We start from the raw sequence: 25,756 nt of genomic DNA, 5'->3' as shown, positions 1-25,756 counted from the left end.
CCTATCATTATCTATGTAACTTACATACATGATTTTAAGTTGGTGAAGTAATTTTTTAAAATATATTATAAATCTCCTGCATGAGATTACATAAGTTAATGAGGTATTCAACATTTCTGTTAAAAATTAGTTTTTCGGTTTTTAGCCATTAAATCAGTCAGAAAAATCAATATTTTTTACCATAGCACAGCCAATAATGGTCCAAATGTGGAATGTCATATCTCGTAGGGCTCGTAATTTGATTGCTATGATTCCCAATTGGTTTGCATTCAAATCTGGGAAACTTAAATTTTTCGCATTTTTCGCAAATTTTGATGATGATACCCCTTATCAAAAATGAAAAATTTTGTCGAAAATTAATTTCTCTAAATCGGAAAACGAGTGATAGGGGTAGTAAGTTCTGGTCGTTAGCAGCACAAAACAGTCGTTCTTTTGGCTCTGCGTCTTGTTTTGACCGAGATAGAGCTAAAAAACGCATATAATAATCAAATTTTCTGTTAAAAAATAGTTTTTCGGTTTTTAGCCATTAAATCAGCACTCGCACTAACAAAATCAGAACAAGAGTGTTACAAGTAAGTAAAGGTGTTTTAAGTGCTGGTAGTCAGCTGCATAAAACAGTCATTGTGCGATTTCTTTTAACAAAGTTACAGCTAAGAAACTGCAAAAAATCACGGTTCTCTGTTATCAAAAGACGCGTACTTGATTTTGGGTCAGAAAAAACCATTTTCTTACCATAGCACAGCCAATAATGGTCCAAATGCGAAATTTTGTCGAAAACATCTAACAGTGACCATCTGGGTCGCCTAAAAAAATTTAAATATTATATAACAACAAGGAAAACCACAACTAGCTTTCCAGACCATATGCCTTCCCCTTAAATACCAAAACTAAACTATATTCCCAACAATTTATTTTATTTCCACTTAACTTCAATTTTGTTACAATTTCATTTTATTTTCCTTTGTTTTTTCCCAAATTAACGTCAAAAGCTCACAGCAGCACGCCTATTACGAGCCACCATTATGACATAATTAAAGGCATGTATTCCCATTACCAAATTGTTTGTTTAGCTCATTCGATGTTTCTTTAATGGCTCATTGCCAAAAATGTATAAAAAACTTTCTTTTATATTCGTCGCTGCATGAAAAGCAATTATCGTGGCAGTATATTTATATTATTGATAGACATGTCAAGTATGCCCATCATCGTGATGATAATCAACATCAGCAGCAGCCTCACCATCATCATCGTGATTACCATCTTTCGTGACGCGCCGGAATCTTCGATTTCAATTTCAAGTATGCGGGGATTGATTTGATTTTGATTTGGAAATTTCGTTTTGGAATTTCGATTTCGTTGCACGTGCGAGCGATTAATTTTATATGTGTTTTTTATAGGCCTCCTTTTTTTTTGTATTTTTTGGGTGGTGTTGTAATCCTCCTCTCAGAAATATCCTGCGGTGCCTGCTGATTTTATCTCTCTCCTCTCCCTTTATGAACTTTTCCTTGCGCTTCATTTGCACCTTTTTTCCCATCATTGCGGTTTTTTGACATTCAATATATGCCGCGCCTGCATTTGTCACCCGTGGAGAGTCCAAAAGGTAGAGGTTGGAGTTGGGGAACGATTGTCTGTTGCGGGAAATTAAATACCCGATAATTGTCAGTCGATTGCGGTTGGAATTGGTAAGCATTAAGTTTACAGTCGATAAAGAATTCCCTCTTAGAAGTACTAAGAACTGGCACAAGCAAGAGGTTAAGGAAATATATAACTTTTTGTTCGCCAAACCGTTTTCCAAATATTCGAATCTAAGCTAACTTTGGGCAGTTACATATTTTGTATAATCCTAATGGGTTTTGAATGATATCATAAGCTTAGAATTAAGTTTTATACAGATCTAAGAAGATCTACCAAGGATTTAATAATAGCTTATGGTTTCTGAAACTATACAATTTTTTTTTAATTTGGTATTGCAACTTAAAGTTCCTAAATAAAGATATTCCAGCAACATGAATACCTACTATATAACCACTAGATCCGTTTAGAGGTTCACCCAGCCACTCCTCCCATTCATATCATCCACATACATATAGTATTAACCCCTTTGCGACCACCACCCCGAAATGTTGGTATTTTCTCACCCGCGTTTGGCGTGCAAATCCCGACAATTATGCGGGTTTTAAAATGATTGCTAACCCAAAGCTCCTGCCCAGGGCCCCGGGCTATTTGAGTAACTCTCCGGCATCTGGATGCTGTCTATATTAAATGGAATTGCCATGTACATTACAATTTTCACGGCCGAGCAGAGCGGACACACCTCGTCCACATTCGTGGAGAGAGAGAGAGATCGCCTCCGGGGGCAACTGTATCCGTGGTCCATAAATGCAATCAACCACTTCAGCGTCCAAGAACAAAAACAGACTAGCAAATGGAGCTGGTAGGAGGTTCATAGGTAGGTAGGTAGGAGGAGTGGCTCGTGTGGTGTCTGTACATTTGCAACAGATTTTTTCAAGTGCAGGCGACCACTTCAACTCTCGACAACCCTGCCCGTCCCCGTTCTACCACCACCACCCATTATTTTTAACCCTTTGCTGGTAATTTATGCAAATTAAAGCGCACTCCATTTCGCGCCATCACATATAGAATGAGAAAAAACAAGAGGAAACGCTATAGTCGAGTGCCGCGACTATAAGATACCCGTTACTGTTTTACACAATTTTAAAATATTAATTTTGCTAGTGGAAATTCACAAGGCGCCACCTATTGTCAGAGGAAGTATGTTGAGTATGCTTATAGTGACGTCACTGCCCATGTGGAGCCTTATAACCTTAATTTCTTCATAAATAGCGAAATAATGTTCCGATTTGAAAAATCTTTTGTAAATCGATAGATATTAACAGAAATAAGTTACACAAGATCAAACGAAGGCATTCATAATAATATTATAGACTCCACAGTTTTCCGCGGTTTGTGGGCGTTAGAGTGGGCGTGGCCGGATGCAACTTCGTGCCAAGTTGCAGAGGCATCACCCAAATACGTGTTCCTAAGCAAAATTGTGTAGCTCTTATAGTTTTCGAGATTTTTGCATTTTTGGTTTTCGGGTTTTGTGGGCGTTAGAGTGGGCGTGGCGTGATCGGAAAAAAACAATTCGCATTGGGAGCATCGTAGAAACATACGTGCTTAATCCAAACTTTCTATCGCTTATAGTTACCGAGATATCAGCTTTTCTAGAAAATCCGAAAACCGTCTTTTGAGCCTTGTGGGCGTATGGGTGGGTGTGGCCGGATAGTAGTACTACTATAAGATGCGCTGTCATCTAAAGATTATACTTTCTGAATTTCAACTTTCTAACTGCAATAGTTCCTGAGATTTCAGCAATTTTAGTTTTTTGCGATTTGTGGGCGTTAGAGTGGGCGTGGCAGGATGCTGTAATAAACTTGCGCTGTCCCGGGACCTCAAGAATCTTCATGCTTAATCTCAACCTTGTATCTGCTATAGTTCCTGAGATCTCAGCGTTCATACGGACGGACGGACGGACGGACGGACGGACGGACGGACGGACGGACGGACGGACGGACGGACAGACGGACATGGCTCAATCGACTTCGCTATTGATCCTGATCAAGAATATATATACTTTATAGGGTCGCAAAAGCTTCCTTCTATCTGTTACATACTTTTCAACGAATCTAGTATACCCTTTTACTCTACGAGTAACGGGTATAAAAAGAGAAAACAAAAATACATCGGACAAAAAAACATAAATTCTATACTTTGATTTGTTGTTTGTTTGCTGTTGTTGTCCGCTGGGCGCAGGCGCAGCTACAACAATTGTTAATTGTTTCGCTTTAGTCGTTATTTCGGAAAGGAAACGGAAATATTGAGAACTCCAGACAGGGGGAGGAAGGGTGGAACGAGAGCCAGGAACTCATAGCCATATAAATTGCCGTTAATTGACGGGTCTCTTTACATAAATGCGATAACTGTACTAAAAATGGCAGAGTTCTAATGTAATATTTACAAAATCATAGAAAAAAAGAAAAAGACATCCTTATCTAATACACAAAATCAATGAAAAAGAAACATTTCAACAACATTTTATGTTCAAATTCGTCTTACGGCAGAGCATCTACTAACACAAATAAAAGAAAACTTGAACATAGGCGGAGGGGCATTTGTGTTGGTATGTAGCTGTGCACTGAGAGAAAGAAAACACTTCTTTTTGCTAACCAATTCATCACTCATTTCAACACTCATGTCGATGCTCCACTGCGAAACAGAAGTTATAAGGAATTATTTCCAGTGCAAGTTTTGGGGACGACAGAAGAACAGTTAGCAACGGACTGGGGCGGAAAGAGGAAAACGAAAAATTGCCAGTGTGTAATAGCACGGAGTTCGAGGATGATCGAAGAAGGAACAAGCAAAAAATATTTTACAGTTGGCGACGGAATGAGGCGGAAAGGGAGAAAAACAAATGAGCACTCAGAACAACAACAACTAGGGACTACCTCCAATTTGTAACATTGTTTTCGAAAACCCCAATATACCCTTTTACTTTTCGTTTAATGGGTATTACTGAGTTGCTTTTGGCATATGATAATATTTATTAAAATTACAAAACCACTGCCGTGGGGTCTCGGAAAGTAGCCGCATTACAGCACACTGTATAACCTGCTTCCCTTGCAAGACTAAAAGTGAGTCCTGAAGGACAATTAATTTTAGTGCAAAAACGATAATCGCTCCTGCTTGGTATTTCATATCTATTGTTGTAGGTCAGGAAGACCAAGCTCTGAGTCCCACTTCCGTCCGACTTCGTTTTGGTTATTTTCTTGTATAACCATGCGGGCACTGGATTCTTGGCGCCTTCGATAAGATAGGCTAACTTGTCAACGCGACCTCGTTTTAGTTTCAGAACTCCAAAAGCTCCAGTTCTAACAATTAATCCATGATCATCCACCGGGAGACTTTGCACCCACCTCTCGATTATGTTCCAATTTCCTGAATTAATGCTAGCGAACTGGGGCACCACGTTAACCAGCTTATACGTTGAGCTTAGTTGATCTTCGAAGAGAAAGTCTGAGGAGGCGGTCAGGTGTCCACGATTAATAACCTCAGCTCCATTGGCTATATAGTTTTGCCGTTCCCCATAGATTTTCTTAAATCTATCATAAATTTCGCCCTTGAAAAACGAGTTGGCATGCAAGGGCGACATTACTGGAGATGGAGAGAACAACTTATCCAGCGGACGTGGAAGATCTATTAAAATGATATATTTGATTAAATTGCTATTTAAATTGTTTTCTTTCACCACTCACTTATATTCTTTGGGTATATCCTGGCCTGTGAGAAACGGGCTCTTAAAGTCGTTCTATCATAGCACACGTCATACAAAGTGAGGAATCTGCCATTGATCGAATGCCCAACTGAATACATAGTTTCCTTACAATCAGCATAAGCGGCTTTATCGCCTTTATATAGCTCAACTGTGCCTTCAGGAGGTTTTGTTGTGCAACGAAGGGGCATCGGAGGATCGAAATAATTTCGTTTACCATTGCTTTTGCAGGTTGTTGAATGAATTTCCCCGTCACCACAATGCATAGTTAGGGTTACATCCTGTTTTACCACCGATGATAGTTGTAGTTGAAGATTACCCTCTCCATCCTGATAGGTGAAAATCCCATTGGAGCCAGAAACGCCTCTGAACGAGAATTGGCAATGTCCTCTTACTTGGCTCGCTGTTTGTATAATAAATTATTAATTTGTACTTTCATTAGTAATTTATATTTACCAAGAAGTGTGACCACAAAAAGTAGATAGACTTTCCCCATTGTCCTTTCCTTTAGCACTGAGCAATCTGGCTTGCTTAAGGCTTAATTTATACTCCAACGCTGTGGTTTATTTCTGTTAGGGCAACTCGACGAACGAACACCCTTTAAGCGATTGTTCTTATAAGTGTATTATATTATTTAATCTAGAGTATAAAGATTTGCATGTTACTGCATATGATTATATGACGTTTTTCGGCTTATCGCAGTATGATTCTTATCAAAAAGATTATTGAAAAACAGCTTGCTTGCAATTTAATATGTATGTACGGGTATATAGTCGTATAATGACATAGGTGTTCGAGGAAAATTGGCTGACTGTGATAGACAGTTAATATTAGTTACTATAAAAAGATTTTAATTCAAGCAAAATGACTTACTCAACTTCTTCAGAATCTGCTTGTTCAATCAAAATTTTCATATTACTAAGATCAAGATACGCAAAGACCGCTTTACATGCTTTTCTGTAAAACTTTGCTCTTATTAAACTGTTAAACTAAAATATTTGTTTCATAAAAGTATCAAAAATCTATTCAATGTCCCTAGTAAGGCTTAAGATTTGCCTTCTGAAAGCATTTTAAAAATATTGATAAAATCTGAATTCATTTCAAATCAAAACGCTCACAAATAAACAGTTCTTTGATATCCTTTAAAACCATCTTAAATCCTTCTTGTCTAACTGTCGAAATATGAAAACAAAAGCCAGCACATGAGCATCAAATATGTTTTCTTATCTCGCCAGGATCTCCCAACTTTCTGCCTGAAAATATTATTTTTTTGATTGTTGTCAAAATACAGGACTAGAGATGGAGATTGGCCTGGACCCTGACCACCTTTCCCTGCAGATCGTGATTTCTGTTGATTTCGCATCGCCGATACTGCAGCTCGACCACTTCAAAAGTGTTTATCCCAAAGGTCCTGGGTCAAAATGTTTCAATTCTGAGCGGAGATTTTAACGCGGATGCTGTTGGTCCCGAAAAATCAACCCTCGGCATCCAGCATCTAAATCTGCATGTTTGTTGTTTTTTAAAACGTTTTTAATACGGAAAATGTCACAAAAAATATCACGAGCAGTCGGCTGATGTGAAACGGGTTCGAATTTGAATGACAATCGAGGCAGGAAGGGCGGTAGAAGGGAGGGAGTAGGGAAAGGATCTCTTGATGATGACGCTGATGATGAGTCTGTGCCCGAGTTTTTGATGAGCTTGTAATGCCCTCGATGAGCTTGGCTGTTGCAGCTGCCCGACGTTTGGAATTGTTTTGTCTGACTGAGGTTTGTAGATCGCGACGCGATCTGCCAACTCCATGGGGCGTGTCCGCTGCTGCTCTTTTTTTTTTTTTTTTTTTTTTTTTTTTGTTTTCTGATAAGCTGACGTTTTCTAGTTGCAATTATGCATGCCACATTTAACAATTTTCCAAGCGCCTTTTCATACCGCCCAGCAGGTCATCACGAGCTGAAGATTAAGCTGTCATTTGTGGCGGTCTTTGATCTATTGTTAGAAACTCGTTTTGGATTGAGTTTAGATAATATATATAATATGTAGAAATGAACTTAACTTCAGGCAACATCTAAAATGACAAGCCAATCGAAAAAGTAAGTAATTTTCCTTGCTGAAAAACACAACTTTATCATATTCATTCATAAACTTATTATTAATTTCTGTTCTTAGATAACCACTAACTATATTAAATTCTTAAATAAAGTACTTGCTAGCTTCTTTTCCCTTGAAGTCTGTAAGTCACTCCTGACTGCAGATTAAATTGTCATCCGTGACTTAAATCAATTGTTGACATTTTCTTCCTGGACTGGCGAGACTTGGTCCTTCCACTGGCCTTTGTCCCTGCTCAATTGCCGCCTTTAAATGCTTTGTTGTCGAGTACTCAAGAGCTTTGTGTCCTTTTTTAATTCCTTTTCCCCGCCATGGCTTTGCTTTTATCTTAATTACAAAAAATGTCAGGAATAAAGGGAGTAATTTGCAATGCGGAAATGCGACAGTTGCGCTGCCTATGAAGTTCATACGCTTCTAGGACATCCTGTAGTCCTTCTTATACACAGTTACTATTGGGGTTAAGGAAGTAGAAGTAGCTGTAGGAGATTTCTTTAATGATAACTAATAGTAATCTAAGAAAACAAGAACTTAGGTTAACTTATAAAAGAATGAAATTTTAAACTTTAAAATATGATATCTTGTAGGAAATCCTTTACTTATAACCCCAAAAGATATCCCCTAACATTTTGTCCATGACTGTACATAGCTAGCCACACACCTTTTGGCTGCTCTCCTTTTAATCGTTAAATGCAATTGCAGCGGCTTTGCTGGCGTACGGTTGCCAGGTGAAGTGTCGTGAAGGAATGAAAAGGATACTTCCTCCTTTCCACCTAGGCTATGTCCTCCTCCTGTCACTTGACTATTTTATGCTGGGGATTCCACTCATGCTGGGTGTTAACTACCAGAATCCCGTAAAGGAACAGTGGGGGGTATATTGCTAATCCTTTTTAATTTGGAAATGAAAAATCAAAGGTAATAGTTGTGAAGGAGAACCTTAGACTAAGCGCAGTAACTATGTTTAAAGATTAGACTTAACTTAAAAACTATGCCCACCTTTGATGGTTTTATTCCCAATCTATGAGTATATAGTTATATCTGTCTTAGAACCTTAATTTGTATAACTTAAAGCTAACTTTCTTAATATATATACTAACCCACTGTTCAGTTTTTACCTACTCCCTGACAAAGTTGAGCATTCCCTTTGAAATTTTAATTCTCATCGCCCGCGACGATGAGTTCATGGCTCCGGTTGTCTCTGCTCTGCCAGCTGCCAAGTGTAATTACACTAAACTGCAAACAAAATGATAATTATTATGGCATGTCCTTGCTTCACTAAGGGTTAAGCATTCTCATTTTCCTAAGCCATTGTTTTTGCTTTGTTTCTCAGCTAATTCCTTGCCCAAACAAACAGTGCCACATCAGTATAATCAAAAATAAATACGCAGCCAAGTAAAAACCGAAAACAACAACAATAACGATGAGCAGAAAACTGTTAAATAAACAATGTTGCAATTTCTGTGCAACAAAAGAAAATAGAACACAAATGGTAGGAAATGCGTATGAGAGGGGGCTACTGGAAAAATCGAAAATGCATCAGAAATTCAAATGCCACGTGCCAAGCGAAAACCTTCTCTTTCCCTTACTTCTGGCTATATTAGCACTGAGAGAAAGTTAGGGTAAGTTCTGAAAAAATAATATTTATTAACAATCTTTAAGTTTAGCAAAATGCAAGGCAAAAGTCTTAAAAATCAGTTCTAAAATATTTCTAAAAATAAATTTCACAAAACTAAGAAATCGGAATCCTTTCTAACTTCCACATCCTTTAACAATTTTCTTCAAGTGCTGTTATATATATTTACTAACAACCGCTCTATTTGCCATGTCCTGGGTGAGAATTTGCCATGTGAAAGGGGGGAGGGAAGGTTAGTTCCAGTATTCGTCCTGATTCTGGTTCTGAGTCTCTGTTTACCCGCCTCCGGCTGCCTTGAGTTGTTCTTGCGTGTTGCTTTCTGGTTAAGTGAACTGTTTTCTCTTTGTGTTTTCACGGGGGTTGAGGTGGGGCTGGTAACAGGGGGTGAAGAAAGTTGCTAGCGGGATAGTTGGTTGGTCTTACGGGGGGTGCAATGTAGCTGCATACTTTGCGGCGCAGTTTCAATTAAAGTTTCCGTAACTGCTTCCCAGACGGAAGTTCTTGCCGTAATCCGCTATCTAAGCTGATTGGAAAATCGCAAATACCGCGAATTCCGATCGATGTTATGGATTCGTTAGATATCTTAGACTTAAAGATATGCTTTGTTTTGTTAGTAGAGTAATGGGAAAAGAGATTAAAACATGAATTTTGTAAGATTTCTTTCCTTTCCCTTAGATTTAATCCCTTAAACTGATTAATTGCCTTTCCATTCTAACTAATATTATTATAAAAGCCTCTTTCATCTTCAACTTTCTCTCAATACTCTTTAGAAAGCTTTTACATAAAAGCCTAAATAAATCTGTATTGACTTTTCGCAATGCACTTGCCATTTTGCATCCCAGCTTATCTAAGCTCATGGAAATTTCCTGTGGTACAGTCTCCTCTGCATTCATGACCTTTATCTGTGCTTGATTGGCTGCATTTCAACACCTGGTATAAACTCATTCCTGTATTTTGGTATACCAAATCCCTATATAACGTCCATCGATTGCTCTCAATGCATCTGGAGGCTTTTGTCTCAGCCTAATCGACAGTTACGAGTGGGTGGTAGAGGCGTGGGTTTGGTTCTTGTTTGCCCAACTGAGTGTCATGTTTAGCATATTGCCACAGAGATTGTCCAACAAATTGCATCACGGCTGGGAATTAATCCCAATTTGCCAGAAAGGAGATAGGTTATGCTCTTACTAAGAGGGGTTTATCAATGAAAGTCCATAAGGCAATGTGTTTCCATAAAACTAAGATTATTTTCTAGTTTTTGTATTATTCCTTACTTTCTTTAACATTCTTATAAGCCTTAGTAAGAATTTGAAAAGTACTTAGTTTACAAACTTAGTTTTCCCTTCAAAAGTGTATCCCAAATTCCACTCCCTTTTTATCTAATATCTCTCGTGTTTGATATTCGATTAGAGACCAAATTAGTTGGTATTTATGCCTTGACCAATTGTTAATTTATTCGAGCAACATCTGCCACAGGAGACAAATGCAAATGCCGCTCTTCTTCTTCTGCCTATCAGAGGACACTCCCAGTAATTTATGTTTACCAAATCCAGCTAGGACTGCACTCGTATCCTGTTTGCAGCTTCCACTGCTCTGTATGCAAATTACAAATGACCCCCGCCCAACCCTCAGGCAAATCCCCTTAACCCTTTCATTACATTTCCGTTTTCACTGCATCCCTTTTTCCACTTTTTTTTTCTTTGCTGCAACAATTTTCCGTTGCTAATCAATGACAGCATTTTCCCTGAATTTTTTCACTTAATTTTTATTTGTTTTCCAAGCCGATAACGAAAGTTGAACCCAAATGGTATCGTAAGCGTTTCACCTCATTAAATATGCAAATTACTTGAAAACCATTTGAATGTGTAAACATTGACAGTCCTCTAACGATAGAAAATCCCGTAACTGTACTTTAGTTTTATAGGGTTATATGGGTATATAGATATTAAGATGATAAAGAAACTTTGTAGGTCAGCTAAATAGTAATAAAATATCTTTTAGTTATTCTTATCTTTCTGTAACTGTACGTATACCAACCTAATAGATGCAAAATTGTTCAACCTTTTCATCTCCCTATCTCAGTTTTCCCCCTCTCTAATTACGCTAAGCACGTAAATCCCATTAAAGGCGGACACGCAACTTGACCAGAGCCATCATCATCGTCATCCAATGGAACCCTTGACGGACTTTTGTTCTAATTCAATTTCCTTCTGGTCACTCCATTCCGGCTGACCGCTGGTCACACGTCATTCAGTCGGTCACTGCAGAAAAACCAGTTAACCTTTCCAGGTAGTCCGGCTGTAATTTTCCGTTTCTACTTTTCAACTATCTCCGCTCTGCATTCCGCTCCTTGCTTATCGCCAGCGGGACATCAACTGCGTGTCTCTATCGTGTAATTGAGACAAATGTTAATTGAAACTGCAGGAGTTGGTCAAGATGGTGTTAAGACAGTGAGATACCCTGTATTTTGGTGGAAATAGTATTTTTAATACTTTATAATGGTGCAAGGATGTTGGTAAGCCAATTCTTGCTAGCTTGTATCTTCATAACAGCAAGTTTCTTTTATAGTTTAGGATAAGTATCTTAAGTATCTCCTTCCTTTCCTTTCCTATTTCTTAATAATGTTAGAAAATATTATATATTCCCTTTTTCTGATCTCATATTTCTATATAAATACTCATAAATATAAAAAATAGCTCTTATCATAAAAGATCTCCCCCACAAATATACCCCTTCAAAGACCACTTCACAGGGTAAACTAATCCAAGGAATGCAGAATGCCAGGGAGTGTGTCCAGCGTGCAATATTGAACAGCTCTTTGATTGACATAACCGCGTGGGTGTGATAGTTAAGAGAGGTCTAGATGGTTTTGGCTGATATGATGGATAGATCGTAGACAGTTGTCGGGTCCAGGAATTTCCACGAACTTCGATCGGGGCCTAACGAACCAACCCCTAAACCAAACTCAAAACCCAAAACCCAACCCAAACCCAACCCAAACCCAAACCAAACCGAACCTCTGTTGTTTGAAAAATTTGCAATGAAAACCCCCTTCCAGCTTTGTCTTGCTTGAAAATTTTTCAATATGCATGCAATTTAGAAAATTTTGCATGCTGCCGGCGAAAAAAAAACAAGTCATAATTAAATTATTAGGCGCGTTCCAACCCGCTCTGATTTTCCTTTTTGGCCATTGTTTACCTTTCTCCACACTTTCGCTGGCGATATGTTTTGTCATAAATTTGCATTACACAATGCTAGGCTGGGCCTAGCCTCCGAAATCGGAGTCTATAAATTTGTCACGGACACAAAGAGTTGAGAATTTTCTTTCTTATGGGCTTGGAAAATTATAGATTTGATTCTTTTGGAATTTCGCATTTTCTAGGGGAGCAGTTGGAATAGATTTGTCGACTCGCTGAGCTGTCATAATCATAATTTCTGGTATTTTAGTGCGGGGCGTGGTCGTCACTTCTGCAGGGGGTAAATGAACAGCTGCTGACCTTGCAAAAATATGAGAGGATATGGTTAATTAGAAGGGCTAAGGGGGGTTAAAAGTTGGATAATTTTATAATTTTTTGCTAGCTTGGAAATTTGAATAAAATTTCTAATCTTTACGTAAAGATTATAAGATCATACTGATATGTTTTTCTTTCTAAAGATTGTCAAATAAATGTCAAGTTAATTCACTTACTCAAAACCCCATTTCCCATATTCCTGATACATCTCTCTATTAAAAGTATCTTTCAATCTTAAAGACCACATCCAAAGCCATCCCCACTTACCTTATGCTAATCTGCAGCCCAATAACCATATTCAAATGCCATTTTAATGCTTTACTTAAGAGATAATCGGAAGAGGTGAACTAATAAAATTAAAGACACTTCATTAGCTGAACCCAAAAAACTACAAAACCGAAACGCCGCCGAAAAATTTGTTACGGCTCTTTATTACATAAAGTCTCGGAGAAACCCCTCACAAATTTGTCCAACAAACTGCAGAGATGAGATCATAAGTCCGCGTAGGTGGCTTAAATATAGGCAAGTCAGAGGTAAAGAGAGAGAGAGAGCGGAAAGTTGGCCATTAATTTTCAATTTAGTTCCAAAACTCACCTGACACTTTTATGAGACATTTGTGGGTCTGATTTCAAGCCAGCAGGTTTGAGGTAGCTCCTCCGCTTTTGATTTAGCTTCTCATAAATATTCCTCCAACCACGAAAAATCGACGATTATGCTTCGGTCTTCATTGCCGTATATAACCATAATAGCATTATAATCAAATTAAAAACACTCACCGAATGCAATCAAAACTGCATAAATTATATTCGGCTCGCTCGCTATCAACCTAAAAGGAGAGTTATGTGCTTTTAATTTTGTCTTGTAAACAGCTGTACCCTACGCTCGGGGAGTTTGGATTAATTGATTTGTTATGTTGGGGATAAGTTTAGTAATAAATGATGTCTTGGGAATATACAAATTTTGTAAGTAATTAATAACATTTGTGTTAAGTTAAGTTGTAAAAATTAAGTAATAAATATTATTCAGCGCTTAATGGAGGACTGAATTTGTGGCATTACTTTTGTATCAGAAGGGAAACATCGTTAAGATGAAGTAATTATTAATTATGTTTTATATTATATCATATTATAAATTTTTGTACAGATAGCTTTCATTGTTTCTCTACAACTATTATTGTTTAATAAATCAATATTCCTTAGAATATTTATATCGTTCATAAATAGTTAAGGTAACTTTACTTAATCTGCATTGCTTAAAGGTGATCTGGCTTCGTTCTAGCCCACTATTTCTTACCATTTCCTTAACAAAAAAAAATCATTTTTTATGACGCGTGCGGGCAATTTGATGACGTTGCTGGTGGTGCAGCTCGCAACGTGATGTCGGCAACATCGTCTCAGAAACATCGCAACATTGCAACTTTGCCGGTGGAGCGACAACATCAACGGCCCACGCACAACAGGAAGCCTTTTGGCCATCCAAATCGACACGCATATATATCCCGTAAAAACAGTTATGTTAACAGAAATAGATCTTAAAAATTAAGTTAAGTTGTACACATTTTTAGAGGTTTTTTTATGGGTAAAGTCTTTTATATTTTATATGGCTAAATTTTTCATTAATAACAATAAACCATTTTATAGCTCAAAAGTTATAATTAAAATGAAATCACTCCTATTAACTTGCCCTTCACTGTACATCCTCAACTCGTTACTTTGATTCAATCTTTGCCTTAGCTCAGGTGGAATAGAAACTAAAGTAGGTCCACGAAAAGCATACAAAATATTCGCAGCAACAACAACTATGACAACTTTCGGTCTACGTTTGTTTATGTTTTTTTTTTATTTTTCCTTAGCTACAAGCGCCTGTTGTGTTCGATGTTTGTTGTTGGGTCAACAAACACAGATCGTTGGTTGTGCTGCTATGTTTTGGCAGCAATTAATCGGCATTAAAATTTATAACGGCGGCATAATTAATGGTCTGCTAATATGCCATAAAATTAGTTACTTAGCAGCCAAGCGGCGTGTTCAATTAAGGATTTGCTTGTGTACTCGAGCTCTGCCTGCTTCCCCGATGGCATAAATCAAAATGCTTATCACGCACTCCAGATTCCAGACACCAAACTAGCCCGCCTTCAAAGATATACCCGACTATATATATATATATTATCCAGTTCTCTATCCTAATTGCCAGTAAAATTCGCTTTGATTGCCGCGTAATTGTATAACTTGTGCCATCCTAACCCCAAGACACACAGTCCCGAGACACCTTCTTATCTCCTGGGTCTCGGAAAGGTCAGCAGGAAGTGCCATAATTTGCCATATTGTTGTTGACTTGAGTCGGTCAAAGAAAAGACCAACCGTTGGGGGGCTCAAGGTGAAGATAATAGCGAGGTAGATACGCTTTTTGTACTTCTTCTTAAATCTTTAAGGAAAAGTAGTTATTTTTTTGTTTGACAGCTATCTTTCAACTTTAAATCCTCTTTAACTTAACAAGAAGTTCGCTTTTCCATCTATCTCTAAGACTATGATAAGTAAGAAGCCCCGTTAAAGTATCTAAGATCCTAATATAACAATCCTTAGACCTTAAGAAGCCACCTACGCTTTTCCCAGGCAAATATACTCTGCGTAAATATTTCTTGAAAAATCTCCCGGGCAGTCGGACTTGCCTTTCAAATGTCAAGCATTGGGAAATGCGATGCTAGATTTAGCTGGCGGCCAACTCTAAAGTCAATAAGGAACCGTCTCTCCTCCACAGAGAGAGAGAGAGTAGGAGGAAGTCAGCAGGAGCAACTGGTTTCGCTCCTTTTGTTGTTCGTGCCCCAAAGACTGCCATTCATTTGATGTTTATTGTAGTCGAGTCGAGTCGAGTCGACGATGTTGATCCCAGACGGACCCCATCTCAAATCTCACATCTTCCAGCTGCCATCTGCCATCTACTTTTGCACTGACCTTTTGGCTCTGCGAAAATTGCATGGAAAATGCGAAAAGTCAATGCTGTCGGCAGGTGGGGTGAGGGAGGGTAATATGTAGTCAAATTGCTGTTGAAAATGCCTTCATCATCGTCATGATCCGCCACTTTTTACCCCACCTTTTGGCTCTTTGTGTTGTTTGACTTTTTAAATTGTTAAAACCAATATGATTTATGTTAATGCTAATATTGAAATGTCAAGTGTGGCCCACGAAACTTCTGCGTCTTCTGCCTCTGCGACTTTCTAAATAGCCGCATTTAATTGGGTTTTCATATTATCAGAGATGCTTAGCCAGGTAATTGCTTTACTTTCCTATAAAAGCAGAGTCAGGAAATCATAAAAATAAAGGAATAAAATTTAAGAGCTTATTAGTGGTTTAACAACTTGTAATTGATTTTAAAAAGGAAGTAATAAACTTTATTTTATTTTCATTTGATATGGTAAAAAATGAGTTTTTGCTTGGGGTAATTACCCCGCTGTACATATTCCATGACCTCAGAGAGCTTTCATAGCAACCTGAAAATGGTTTTATGGGTAGATCCAACCCATGGTTACCTAGGTGCCAGGCCATTACCTATTTATATTTGCAGACTTTATACCTCAAGGCTGATTCTGTCCGTATGTGCTCTATCTAATGGCTTGATTCATTTTGTTTACTTGCTACCAAAAATAAAACAAGCAACACATGTTTTCTGCTCTCTGGTCCCTTTCATATTTTGAATGTTTCTCGACTGCATTTTGATTAAGTAGAAAATTTAATTTGTTAACATTTGAACTGTTGGGTGTGTGATGGTGATGGTGGTGGCCATGTAAATGGATTCAAACAGAACTTGCAACGCATAAATCAAAACAGCTTTGACAGCGGTTTTGGGGAAACTTATTATTTTTGTTTATTTTTCAGTGATAAAGCGTGATCTGGGGGCGGCCCGAAAGCAGTTTATCAAAATACTTGTCAGTTACTTAGTGGCCTATCGGCACAATGTGCGTATGGTATGGCTGTGTGGTGCCACTTGAGTCTGTTGCAATTAAGAGAAATTGCTGGCCAACGGACATAAATAGAAATTAAAAGCGCAATGCGAATGATATTACACCATTAAATGCGCCATTTAAGTGCAAGACGACAAGGCGGCGATTTAATTACAACAAATTGCCAAGATGTTTCGACATGGCCCGATGTTCACGGGAGTTGGTTAGTTGGCAATACGTTAATCCAATTTGTGTGCCATTAGATGACCCACATTGAAAGTGGGCAAGTGGACAAGTGGACAAATGGACAAATGGTATGGCAGCGGAGATGCACAGATGGATGGCCAAGGTAATTGCGCTAGACGGAGCTTGCAGCTTGCAACTTGGAGCTCTGGCTATTGGCAATGTCAAGGTAACCAGTTTTGATTACAACCTGGAACACGTCTTCGCCTTCATATCGCTGACATAATTGGCAATGACTTCGTGACTAATTTGAGTGCACTGCAGAGGGAAAAAAAGGTTAGTCAATGACCTCTTAAGAAAATTATAGATAAAGACTGCTAGTGGGGAGCCAAAACTCAGTGAAAAAGTTAAAGTTAAAAGTTAAATCCCATAAAAGTTTATTTCATATAAATAAAAAATCAATTTGTTAACCATTTCTCTCAGTGCATCGCCATACATTCTGACTGCAGGATATCCGTCTCGCTGAATTTCATAATTTCGAGAAAATACTGACTGCTCCGAGCCTGGCACTTGACTTGATTGATTGCCAACTCAGTGACTGCCAGTCGAAAGCAATTTCCACTCGAGCTGAGCCCACGGGAGAGGCGCTGGCAATGGCTCTGTCGACTCCTAGGCAATCCGTAAGTACGTGTATCTGTATCTAAGCCAGTTGTTCCATATGTGGGTCGTCGATTCGCCGTCGTCAGTGCAAATTTACACAGATATTTGCATGTGTCTGGCAAACTACTCTAAGAGAGTGAGAGAGAGAGGTATGACAACATTGGGATGGGTCTTGTCGGGCAGATGATCGATTGGGTAGCTTTTAAAGCGATTACAAGGCACTGCTAACTGGTCACTCAACTATGCCAGTTGTTGGTTGTTAACTGATATGTTTATACATCTGGCTAAGTAAGTTGCGTGTGGGCTTAAGTTAATGTAAGTAATGTAGTAAAAATATAAATTAATCAGCTTTACTAAGAATATCTATCAAAGTTTTTATCTCTTGCATGCAATTTATTTTCAATTTATTTGATTTATTGGCCAATTTTAAGTCAAAAATTGATTGATTTCTATGTTTTCAGCTGAGTTATTACTATTTTATGGTGTTAAAGAATTAAAAGGTATTCTTAAGATCTCTTTCAAGATTTATTTGTCCATAAATGTTAATATTTTTGCAAGATTTCTATATTTTGCATCTTCAATTAGCCTCAAAATTTATAAATTAAATAAAAATAAAAACGAATTTTTGGATTTTCAACTTATTTAGCGAGTTCATTTCTAAATATTTTTATTAAATTATTTAAAAAGGGCCTTTTTAAGAGTACAATTTTATATTTACCTTATTTTTTTTTTTAAATTTATTTATATCTAAAACCTCTTCTCTAGCCAAGGTTCCTTGCCTAAGTGCCCTTAGGGTATCAACAACTTCTTTCGTGTCTGGTTTTTTGTTTTTCCATTACTTTGTAGAAGCAGATGTCGTTGGCATATGAGTCTGACTTCACTTGAAGCCCCCAAGACCCAAGACCCAAAACCCGAAACCCACTCCCCCATTAATCTGGCTCTGCCTTCAGAAGTGTCGAGGGGTAAATGACTCCAATTTGATTTGTTTGGGTTGCCTGGGCTCTGCCATTGATGCTTGTTTGTGTTGAATTAAAATCGTTTTTTGGACTCGAAGCTGTCTAGTCGGTAAGCTGCTCCCAGGCGCCCAAACATATACATATACACTCACGTTCAAGACATATATATTATATGTTAGATATAGGCCTGTGTGTGCATTGTATAAATTGTAAATTGTCTTTATCAATTTGAAGTGCTAGGCGGATTATTTATGCAACTTGCCATGAATATTTTCATAGATAAAGTGCGTAAATTCGCTGTTCTCATGTCTCTCAGCTGCGGTTTCAATTCGAATTGAAAAGTTTTTGGGTCACTTTGGGCTTAAATTACGCACTCTGTGCAGACCATGGGCAGAGATTGCCGGCCGTTGAAATATTTAAATGCTCCGCCGCTGACAACTTCATTTGACTGCGAAGTGCGGGCTTGGGTTGAAGAAGCGGGAAGCGGGAAGTCGAGGGTCTGCAGTGCCATGATTGCCATGATAGGCGTTAATATTGTCAGAGGGATTAGTGATATGTCTTTTAATGATATATCTTTTAAGAATTTAATTGCATTTTCAGAAGTAGAAGGTCTGGTATTACTTCATTTTAATAAATTAACTTTCAGTTAGCTTTCTGTAGCTATTTGAAGGCTTATTAAATTAAACTTAAAGTCTATATTATAGGGCACCAGCGGTGTTCATAGCCTATGAGTGCTCGTCTGATTTTCTTAATTCTCGGTGCATATGGACTTGCTCTTGTTTCTTCCTCGATCATCCTCGAACTCCTTGCTATTCCAATAACAATTTGGCGTGTTCCTCTTTCCCCCTAATTTCGTCACCAACTTCAATACAATTGGTCTTCTTCTTCCTAGATCATCCTCCTACTCCTTGCTATTCTACTTGCTAATTGAACGCCTTGCTATTTCACTAACAATTTTTCGTTTTCCTCTTCCCCCCTCATTCCGTCGCCAACTTCAATACAATTTGTTCTTGTTTCTTTCTGGATCATCCTCCTACTCCTTGCTATTCCACTAAGAATTTTTCGATTTCCTATTTCCCCCACATTCCATGGCTAACTGTAATATAATTTGTTCTCGTTCCTTCCTCGATCTTCCACGGACACTTATACTGGAATTCATTCCTTATTACTTCTGTTTGCACTTTGGAGTTTCTTTCGCGTTTGGCGAGTCAGAAAAATTAGTGATGAATTGGTTAGCAAGAAGAAGTGTTTTTTTTCTCTCAGTGCACAGCTGCAAAGCAACACAAAAGCGTCACTAAATACATGAACGTTTTCTTGTATTTGTGCTAGTAAATGCTACGCCGTAACACGAATTTTAGCACTCCTATTGTTATAGATTAACTTCATTTCCCTTCAATAAATCCATATATTTTAATTATTTTAATTTTAAATATATTTCAGAAATAATTCACCATTCACATCTCAATATTGATCAGAACTCCTAGAGCCTGGTCAACTACAAAATAACAAAATTAGGGCAAACAATGGAGGGGATTAAAATAGGAAGCTGCTCGGACAATGGGCAATCAGCGCGGGTCCTCCTCCCTCGTCCTTCGACCTGGCCTCCTCCTCCTTCTCATCATAACCTCCCCCTCTTCCTGCTCTAATTGCACTTCCTTTGTGCGTGCTGGTGGTTTGTTGTTGTCGGGGCGTGAGTTTTTGGACAGTAAACAGGATTTCCCCGGCCAGGATCGGTCACTTTCACCATTCGATTGGTATTCGAACTGGTAATCGCTTTATAATACCAAACCACAGCAGAAATGTTGTGCAAAAGTAACAGCAGCTGGCCAAAAAAGATCACACATCCCCCTCAAATCAAATGAAGCGCATCTAAGCCTTTTTTTCAGCTTCTGTCCCATAAAAATCTCCACGCAGTTTTGTGGATTTTTTCACGCTCTGTAATTTGGCACTCATTGGAATTGCTTCATTTTGAACTTTCACTTTATTTTTACGGGTCGTTTTTAATTAATTTTTATTATTTTTTGTCCCAAAAAAAAAAGAGTATTGTTAACCCTTTTTCCCCCGGCTTGAGCTAAACAATTTTGACATATTTATGGTGGCAGATTTCTGCGGGTTTTTTCGGGGGGAAAAAGGGTTGATTTTCTAATAGTTCGCCATATAGTTTGCACTTGATAACTTAAATTCGGGAAATGTGTTAAAGGGACCAAGGGAAAAGGTAGCTCAAATCCCAAGTAATGGCTCTGCTGATCGATTTATTTTCTCTATTGAAAATATTACCTTTTAATTCCATTTTTTTAGGGGTCAGAGGAAATCATAATTTCATATTTACTTTGCGAAATTATGTTTGTTTTCTGTCTGGGCGTGACTGTGTTTCTGGCTGTGTGTGTGTTGTAGGGGAAAATGTTCTTTCTTTCTTCTCTTTTTTACAGAAATTGGGATTAAATGTTGATGAAAGTGTAGCTGAAGGTAAATTATGATTAACGAGCGGGATAGACTTTGAGATTGGTAATTTTAGGGACAAATAACAGACAAATTAATGTTTTTTTTCGACTTTTTGATTCAAATATATTCCACATTTCTAAGGATGACATGTAGTTTAAGTTAGCTACTTAGTTTTTATGACTCATTTTCTCAAAGTGTAGATACAATTTTAAAATCTAATACAACTTATAAGGATTCCTAACTTTATTCACTAGTCATCTTATCTGCTGTAATCTTTCCGTATCCTGAAACATCAGTACTCTAAGGATGTATACTACCAACCACGTTAGTTTTCTACAAAGTGTCACTTCTGTTGTCAGTTACCACCTTGTTTTGACTGTACTGCCCCGGCAGCTGGCACTTTGCCACGATGACTACATGAAAACTGAATTGCAGCGGCTACTTGAAAACGGGGACGGGGCGTGAAAATTGTGCCATCTATCTATCTGTCTGTCTTTTTTTTTCAACTCTAACAACTGCACGTGCAACATGCCGACTGCCTAGATAATGACATTTGACATATTGTGAATCGCTTACGAATGACGAATGTGTTGTTGTGCCATCGCTGCGACACTTTCAAGTACAGTGGCTCCTGGGGCGTAACAAAACCCAAAAACCGAAGGTTCCGACACTTCGCGCAGGCGCAACTGTCACGGGCAATTTGTCACAAATCAAAACGAAAGCGAAGCTAAGCCCGGAAGTGAGCCCAAAAGGGGTGACTAACCATCCGGGGGCTGCACGTGCGCACTTACAGATACAGTTACTGTATCTGCTGAATCCTGTCTCCTTCCTGAGCGTTGTGTAATCCATCAAAGGGCATTCGGCACGCTTTGCCTTCCGCTGACGAAGCGTGTCAGAGAAACGCCTACCAGCTGGCTGGGCTAGGAAGTTATCCTTTCTACACAAGGATAAAAGGTTTACACTTTCTTGATGTTTTTAATTAATATTACTACTAAAAACTAGGTTCTGTTATCATGTTTTAACACTTAAAATGTGTTTTAAATAAAATAATATTATTTAAGAAAAGGTCTCAAGATTATAAAAATATTTTTTTATTAAAAAGTTCCATCCGAAATATATACAAATTTATGTATGTTAAAGCTAAAATAAAAAAAAAGTGATTTTTTTGAGAATTTTCGTAAATTTTTATGATGTTACCCCTTTCCAGAAATCCGAAAATCAGGCTGTGCCGATTTACCGCCCAAAATATCAGTATTTTCCTCATTACGAAGCCAAAAATGATCGTAACGTGGAATGCCATACCTCGTTGAATTCGTAATTAAATTCCCCGTCGAACTGTGTACCACACTCAAAAAGTGATTTTTTTGAGAATTTTCGTGAATTTCCAAAATCCGAAAATCAGTCCCTTTCCAAAAATCCGAAAATCAGTCTGTGCCGATTTAACGACCAAAATATCAGTATTTTCCTCATTACGAAGCCAAAAATGATCGTAACGTGGAATGCCATACCTCGTTGAATTCGTAATTAAATTCCCCGTCGAACTGTGTACCACACTCAAAAAGTGATTTTTTTGAGAATTTTCGTGAATTTCCAAAATCCGAAAATCAGTCCCTTTCCAAAAATCCGAAAATCAGTCTGTGCCGATTTACCGCCCAAAATATCAGTATTTTCCTCATTACGATGCCAAAAATGATCGTAACGTGGAATGCCATACCTCGTTGAATTCGTAATTAAATTCCCCGTCGAACTGTGTACCACACTCAAAAAGTGATTTTTTTGAGAATTTTCGTGAATTTTTATGAAAAATCCGAAAAAAAATTGTTAAATTAAATAATAAAAATACACAAAAAATCTATACACTTTTTATATATTTAACTTACTCAAACCACTTTGATCTATAATTTTTTCCCGTGTAGAACCTCTATTTCGAGCCAGTTCAAATTGCTCGTAAAATTTCATAGCTCGTGCCATAAAAATTAGCGACCAGAAGACTTCTTCCTGATTTTGTTGTGACACAAAGCCAGAGGTAGAAAGAGAAGTTTATGGACTCGTAACTTGCCCTAATTAAATGCAATTAGTCCGTTCGACCAGGCCAGCTGGCATGACATTTTCTCAATTAGCCAGAAAAATGCATAAAAAAATTATATACATTCTGTAAGTGTCACAAAAAAATCATAAAAATGAAAAAGAATTTCGGTTACTTTTATGTGATTTCAGTTCTGATGCCCTAAAGCGGTTCAGAAGGGTTTTTCCTACCCCCATCCTTGCCCCTAATTTTTCCCTTTCAATGCATTTTCTATGCAAAATAAAAAGAATATTCGTCTATCCATTTTTTTAATGTATTTTTTATGAATATTTTGGTTCGTTACACGCCTAATGACAGTTGATGTTTAATGGAGAACACACCCCGTGGGCCCAGGCACATAAATCAAACAAAGCCACTGCCTAGATTCCTCTATGTGCACCTCTCTACATGAAGTCTATTCGAAATCAAAGAAGCACTTTGTGTCGCCTCATTGCGGACCTTGACTTGCCCCAAAGACGAGAGAACTCGCCCTGTCGTCACCTGACTTGAGCTGAGCTGGGCCTCACCTTTTAATTAATTAGCAGCAAAAAAAGTTACTCATTTGTTTACCATCCGCCCCCTCCCCTTGCGCCTTAAACTCTCTGTGCATAATTAGGCAAAGATGCGCCTAATGAGTCACGTGTGCTGAACCAATGCCCCACCCACGTACTATTTTCTGACTCAAGGTTACATCGAAATGAACCCAAATGAACTCTGGACTTGGCCAACTTCGGGATAGATGAAAAACACTTTGTTAGTAGGAAGAGAACGGCCAACTACTTGGTAGAAGTCGCCTCTAACATTCTTGCGAAACTGGTTTCCTTCCTAATGAATTAAAGAATTCCAGCTGAAACTGAAAGCAGATTGATTTAATGGAGAAGAGTTAAGTGGCTGGTGATTTAGTTTTTTTTATTAATCAAATGCATTATGGATGCAGCTTTAACTTTGTAGGGTAGTAAAAATGTGCATTTCAAATATTCCGCTTTAATATTTCCATGGCAGGAATAACTTTACTGCCCACACAAAAATAGTTATTGAGATCAGCCAGCAACGCCCAGAACTTTGCAACTCCATTTAAGAGCCTTTCCCCCCCATTCGTTTTCCCAAATGTTTGCCAAAGGAAAACCAACTTGCAAGGCAAACACACCACTTGAGACTTTTCTATCCGAATGGAAATTGAAATTCTCGTATGGAAGGCACGTTCCGGAGATATGTACATTAACATGCCGGCCATGGCTATAGAAGTTCATGATGCCGAGCATATTTACTTGCGGCTGTCAGGTCATAATTGAACAAAAATTTCCATTACCATTTTGCTATATCTGCCATTTTCCCTTGCTCTCCGGGAATTTCCAATTAATGAAGCATTAAAAATGCGCCACACAAAAGATTGCAATGCGGTGATAAAAATTCAACCGCAGAGATAATAGAGAAACTCGCCGGGGGAAAGTTGATTGCAATCTGGAAACTGTCCCCTGATTAAGGATCATCCGCAATATCTCCATTCTATTGCAAAAATATATGGTATATATAGAGCACTTTCAGGCAGCTCTGCCAGCGGGGGGTTGCAAATGTGGGTTGGCGAAAAAAAAAAACCGAAATTCGGTTGCAAACTCTCGCTGATGGAGTGAGATACAAATTCACGCTCGAAGGAATTCTCGACAAGCTGCATAATGAACTAGAATGGGTGCGAGTAGGCGATTGTCTGCACTGAGAGAAATGGTGTATCCATAACTATTACTTCGATTTTAGTATTTACTGATTACTTACTGATTTTTAAGGTGATTTGGCCTGATATTTTATATTACTTTTTAAATCCAAAAAGAATTTTAAGCTGCCTAGATTCCTAATAGAGCTAAAAGTAGGATTGTCACCTCCCTAATATATTTATATATTGAAAATACACTTTTAAAAAGCTATTAAAATTTACAAAATAATAAGAAAATGAATTACAAATATACCTATTGAAGTTTTCATTATTAAAAGTTTAGTAAGTAACTTAAATTTTTAGGTAAAAATGAATTACTTGGTGGAAAAAGGCAGAAAATTTATTAGAAATGTTTTTATTCATTTGCTAATCTTCACAAATAATTCTCTAAAAATCATAATACCATAAATCACATTTTTCTATATTTCTCTGCCTGCACTTCAGCAGCCAAAACATTCGATTTTCGATTAACGAATATATCAATTTAAACAAAAAAACAAAACTATTTAAACGATCCATTCTCCGCTGTCAGAGAACGTCTATCGAACTCCCTCCCTGCCCTTCTCCTCAATCTCTCTCTCTGTTCATTAGAAGCCGTAAACGTGGGAGCACCGACTGCCGGCCATATATCAATCTCGATCTCTATCTAAATCTCAGTAGGAATATCAATCCCAAAAACTCCAAGCCCAAGACCCATGGCAAAGCGTGCCAACGGCGGCAAACAACAAGCAAACGAATCGCGGCTTAAATGAAATTGGTGCAATTTTGATTGATTTATAATTGAATGTGAATTGTTGATAAGATTATGATAAACGACATTCACATCTACCAGTATGGTGTGGTATGGTTGGAGAGTATGCCAGTGCAAAAATTATTGGAAAATTGAAAACAGGTTAACCCACCGAAGGAGAAGGAGGTGGGATTCGGAGGCAAGTCCACTTCAACGCTAGTCCATCGCTGGCGTCGGCGGCATTGCCAATTTGATGGCATTCGCTTCTCGTTTGTCGCCAGTCCAAGGGGACGGAAAACCCAGTCAGAGGAAAAAGAGAACTAAGTTTGGGATATAAAGAGATTTGTATACACTTATTCTGAGATAAGTCAACTTTACATAAATGGTTAGTTAAAATGTAAAGTAAAGTTGAGAAGTGCCTGAGTTGTGGGCCATAAACTTTAAGACTTAGTCTAAGCTTACTCTAAGCTAAGTACATATAGCATAGAGTATTACAGCAAACTTCGT

At 38.0% G+C, this 25,756-nt stretch overlaps 1 protein-coding gene across 1 annotated transcript; it reads right to left on the bottom strand.

Moving 5' to 3' along the window:
- Window positions 1-4,797: 4,797 nt before the first annotated feature.
- Window positions 4,798-5,209, bottom strand: LOC121530374 (nuclease EXOG, mitochondrial-like; the record flags this gene model as incomplete). Its single annotated transcript, XM_041819361.1, has 1 exon — window positions 4,798-5,209. A coding segment is annotated over exon 1 (412 nt), but the record flags the coding sequence as incomplete, so codon positions are not given.
- Between the last annotated feature and the right edge of the window lie 20,547 nt (window positions 5,210-25,756).

Source organism: Drosophila eugracilis, unplaced genomic scaffold, assembly GCF_018153835.1.
Source record: "Drosophila eugracilis isolate 14026-0451.02 unplaced genomic scaffold, ASM1815383v1 contig_632, whole genome shotgun sequence".
Classification (NCBI taxonomy): Eukaryota; Metazoa; Arthropoda; class Insecta; order Diptera; family Drosophilidae; genus Drosophila; species Drosophila eugracilis.
Note: the sequence above shows the minus strand (reverse complement) of the source record. Positions and strands in the feature narration are given on the sequence as shown.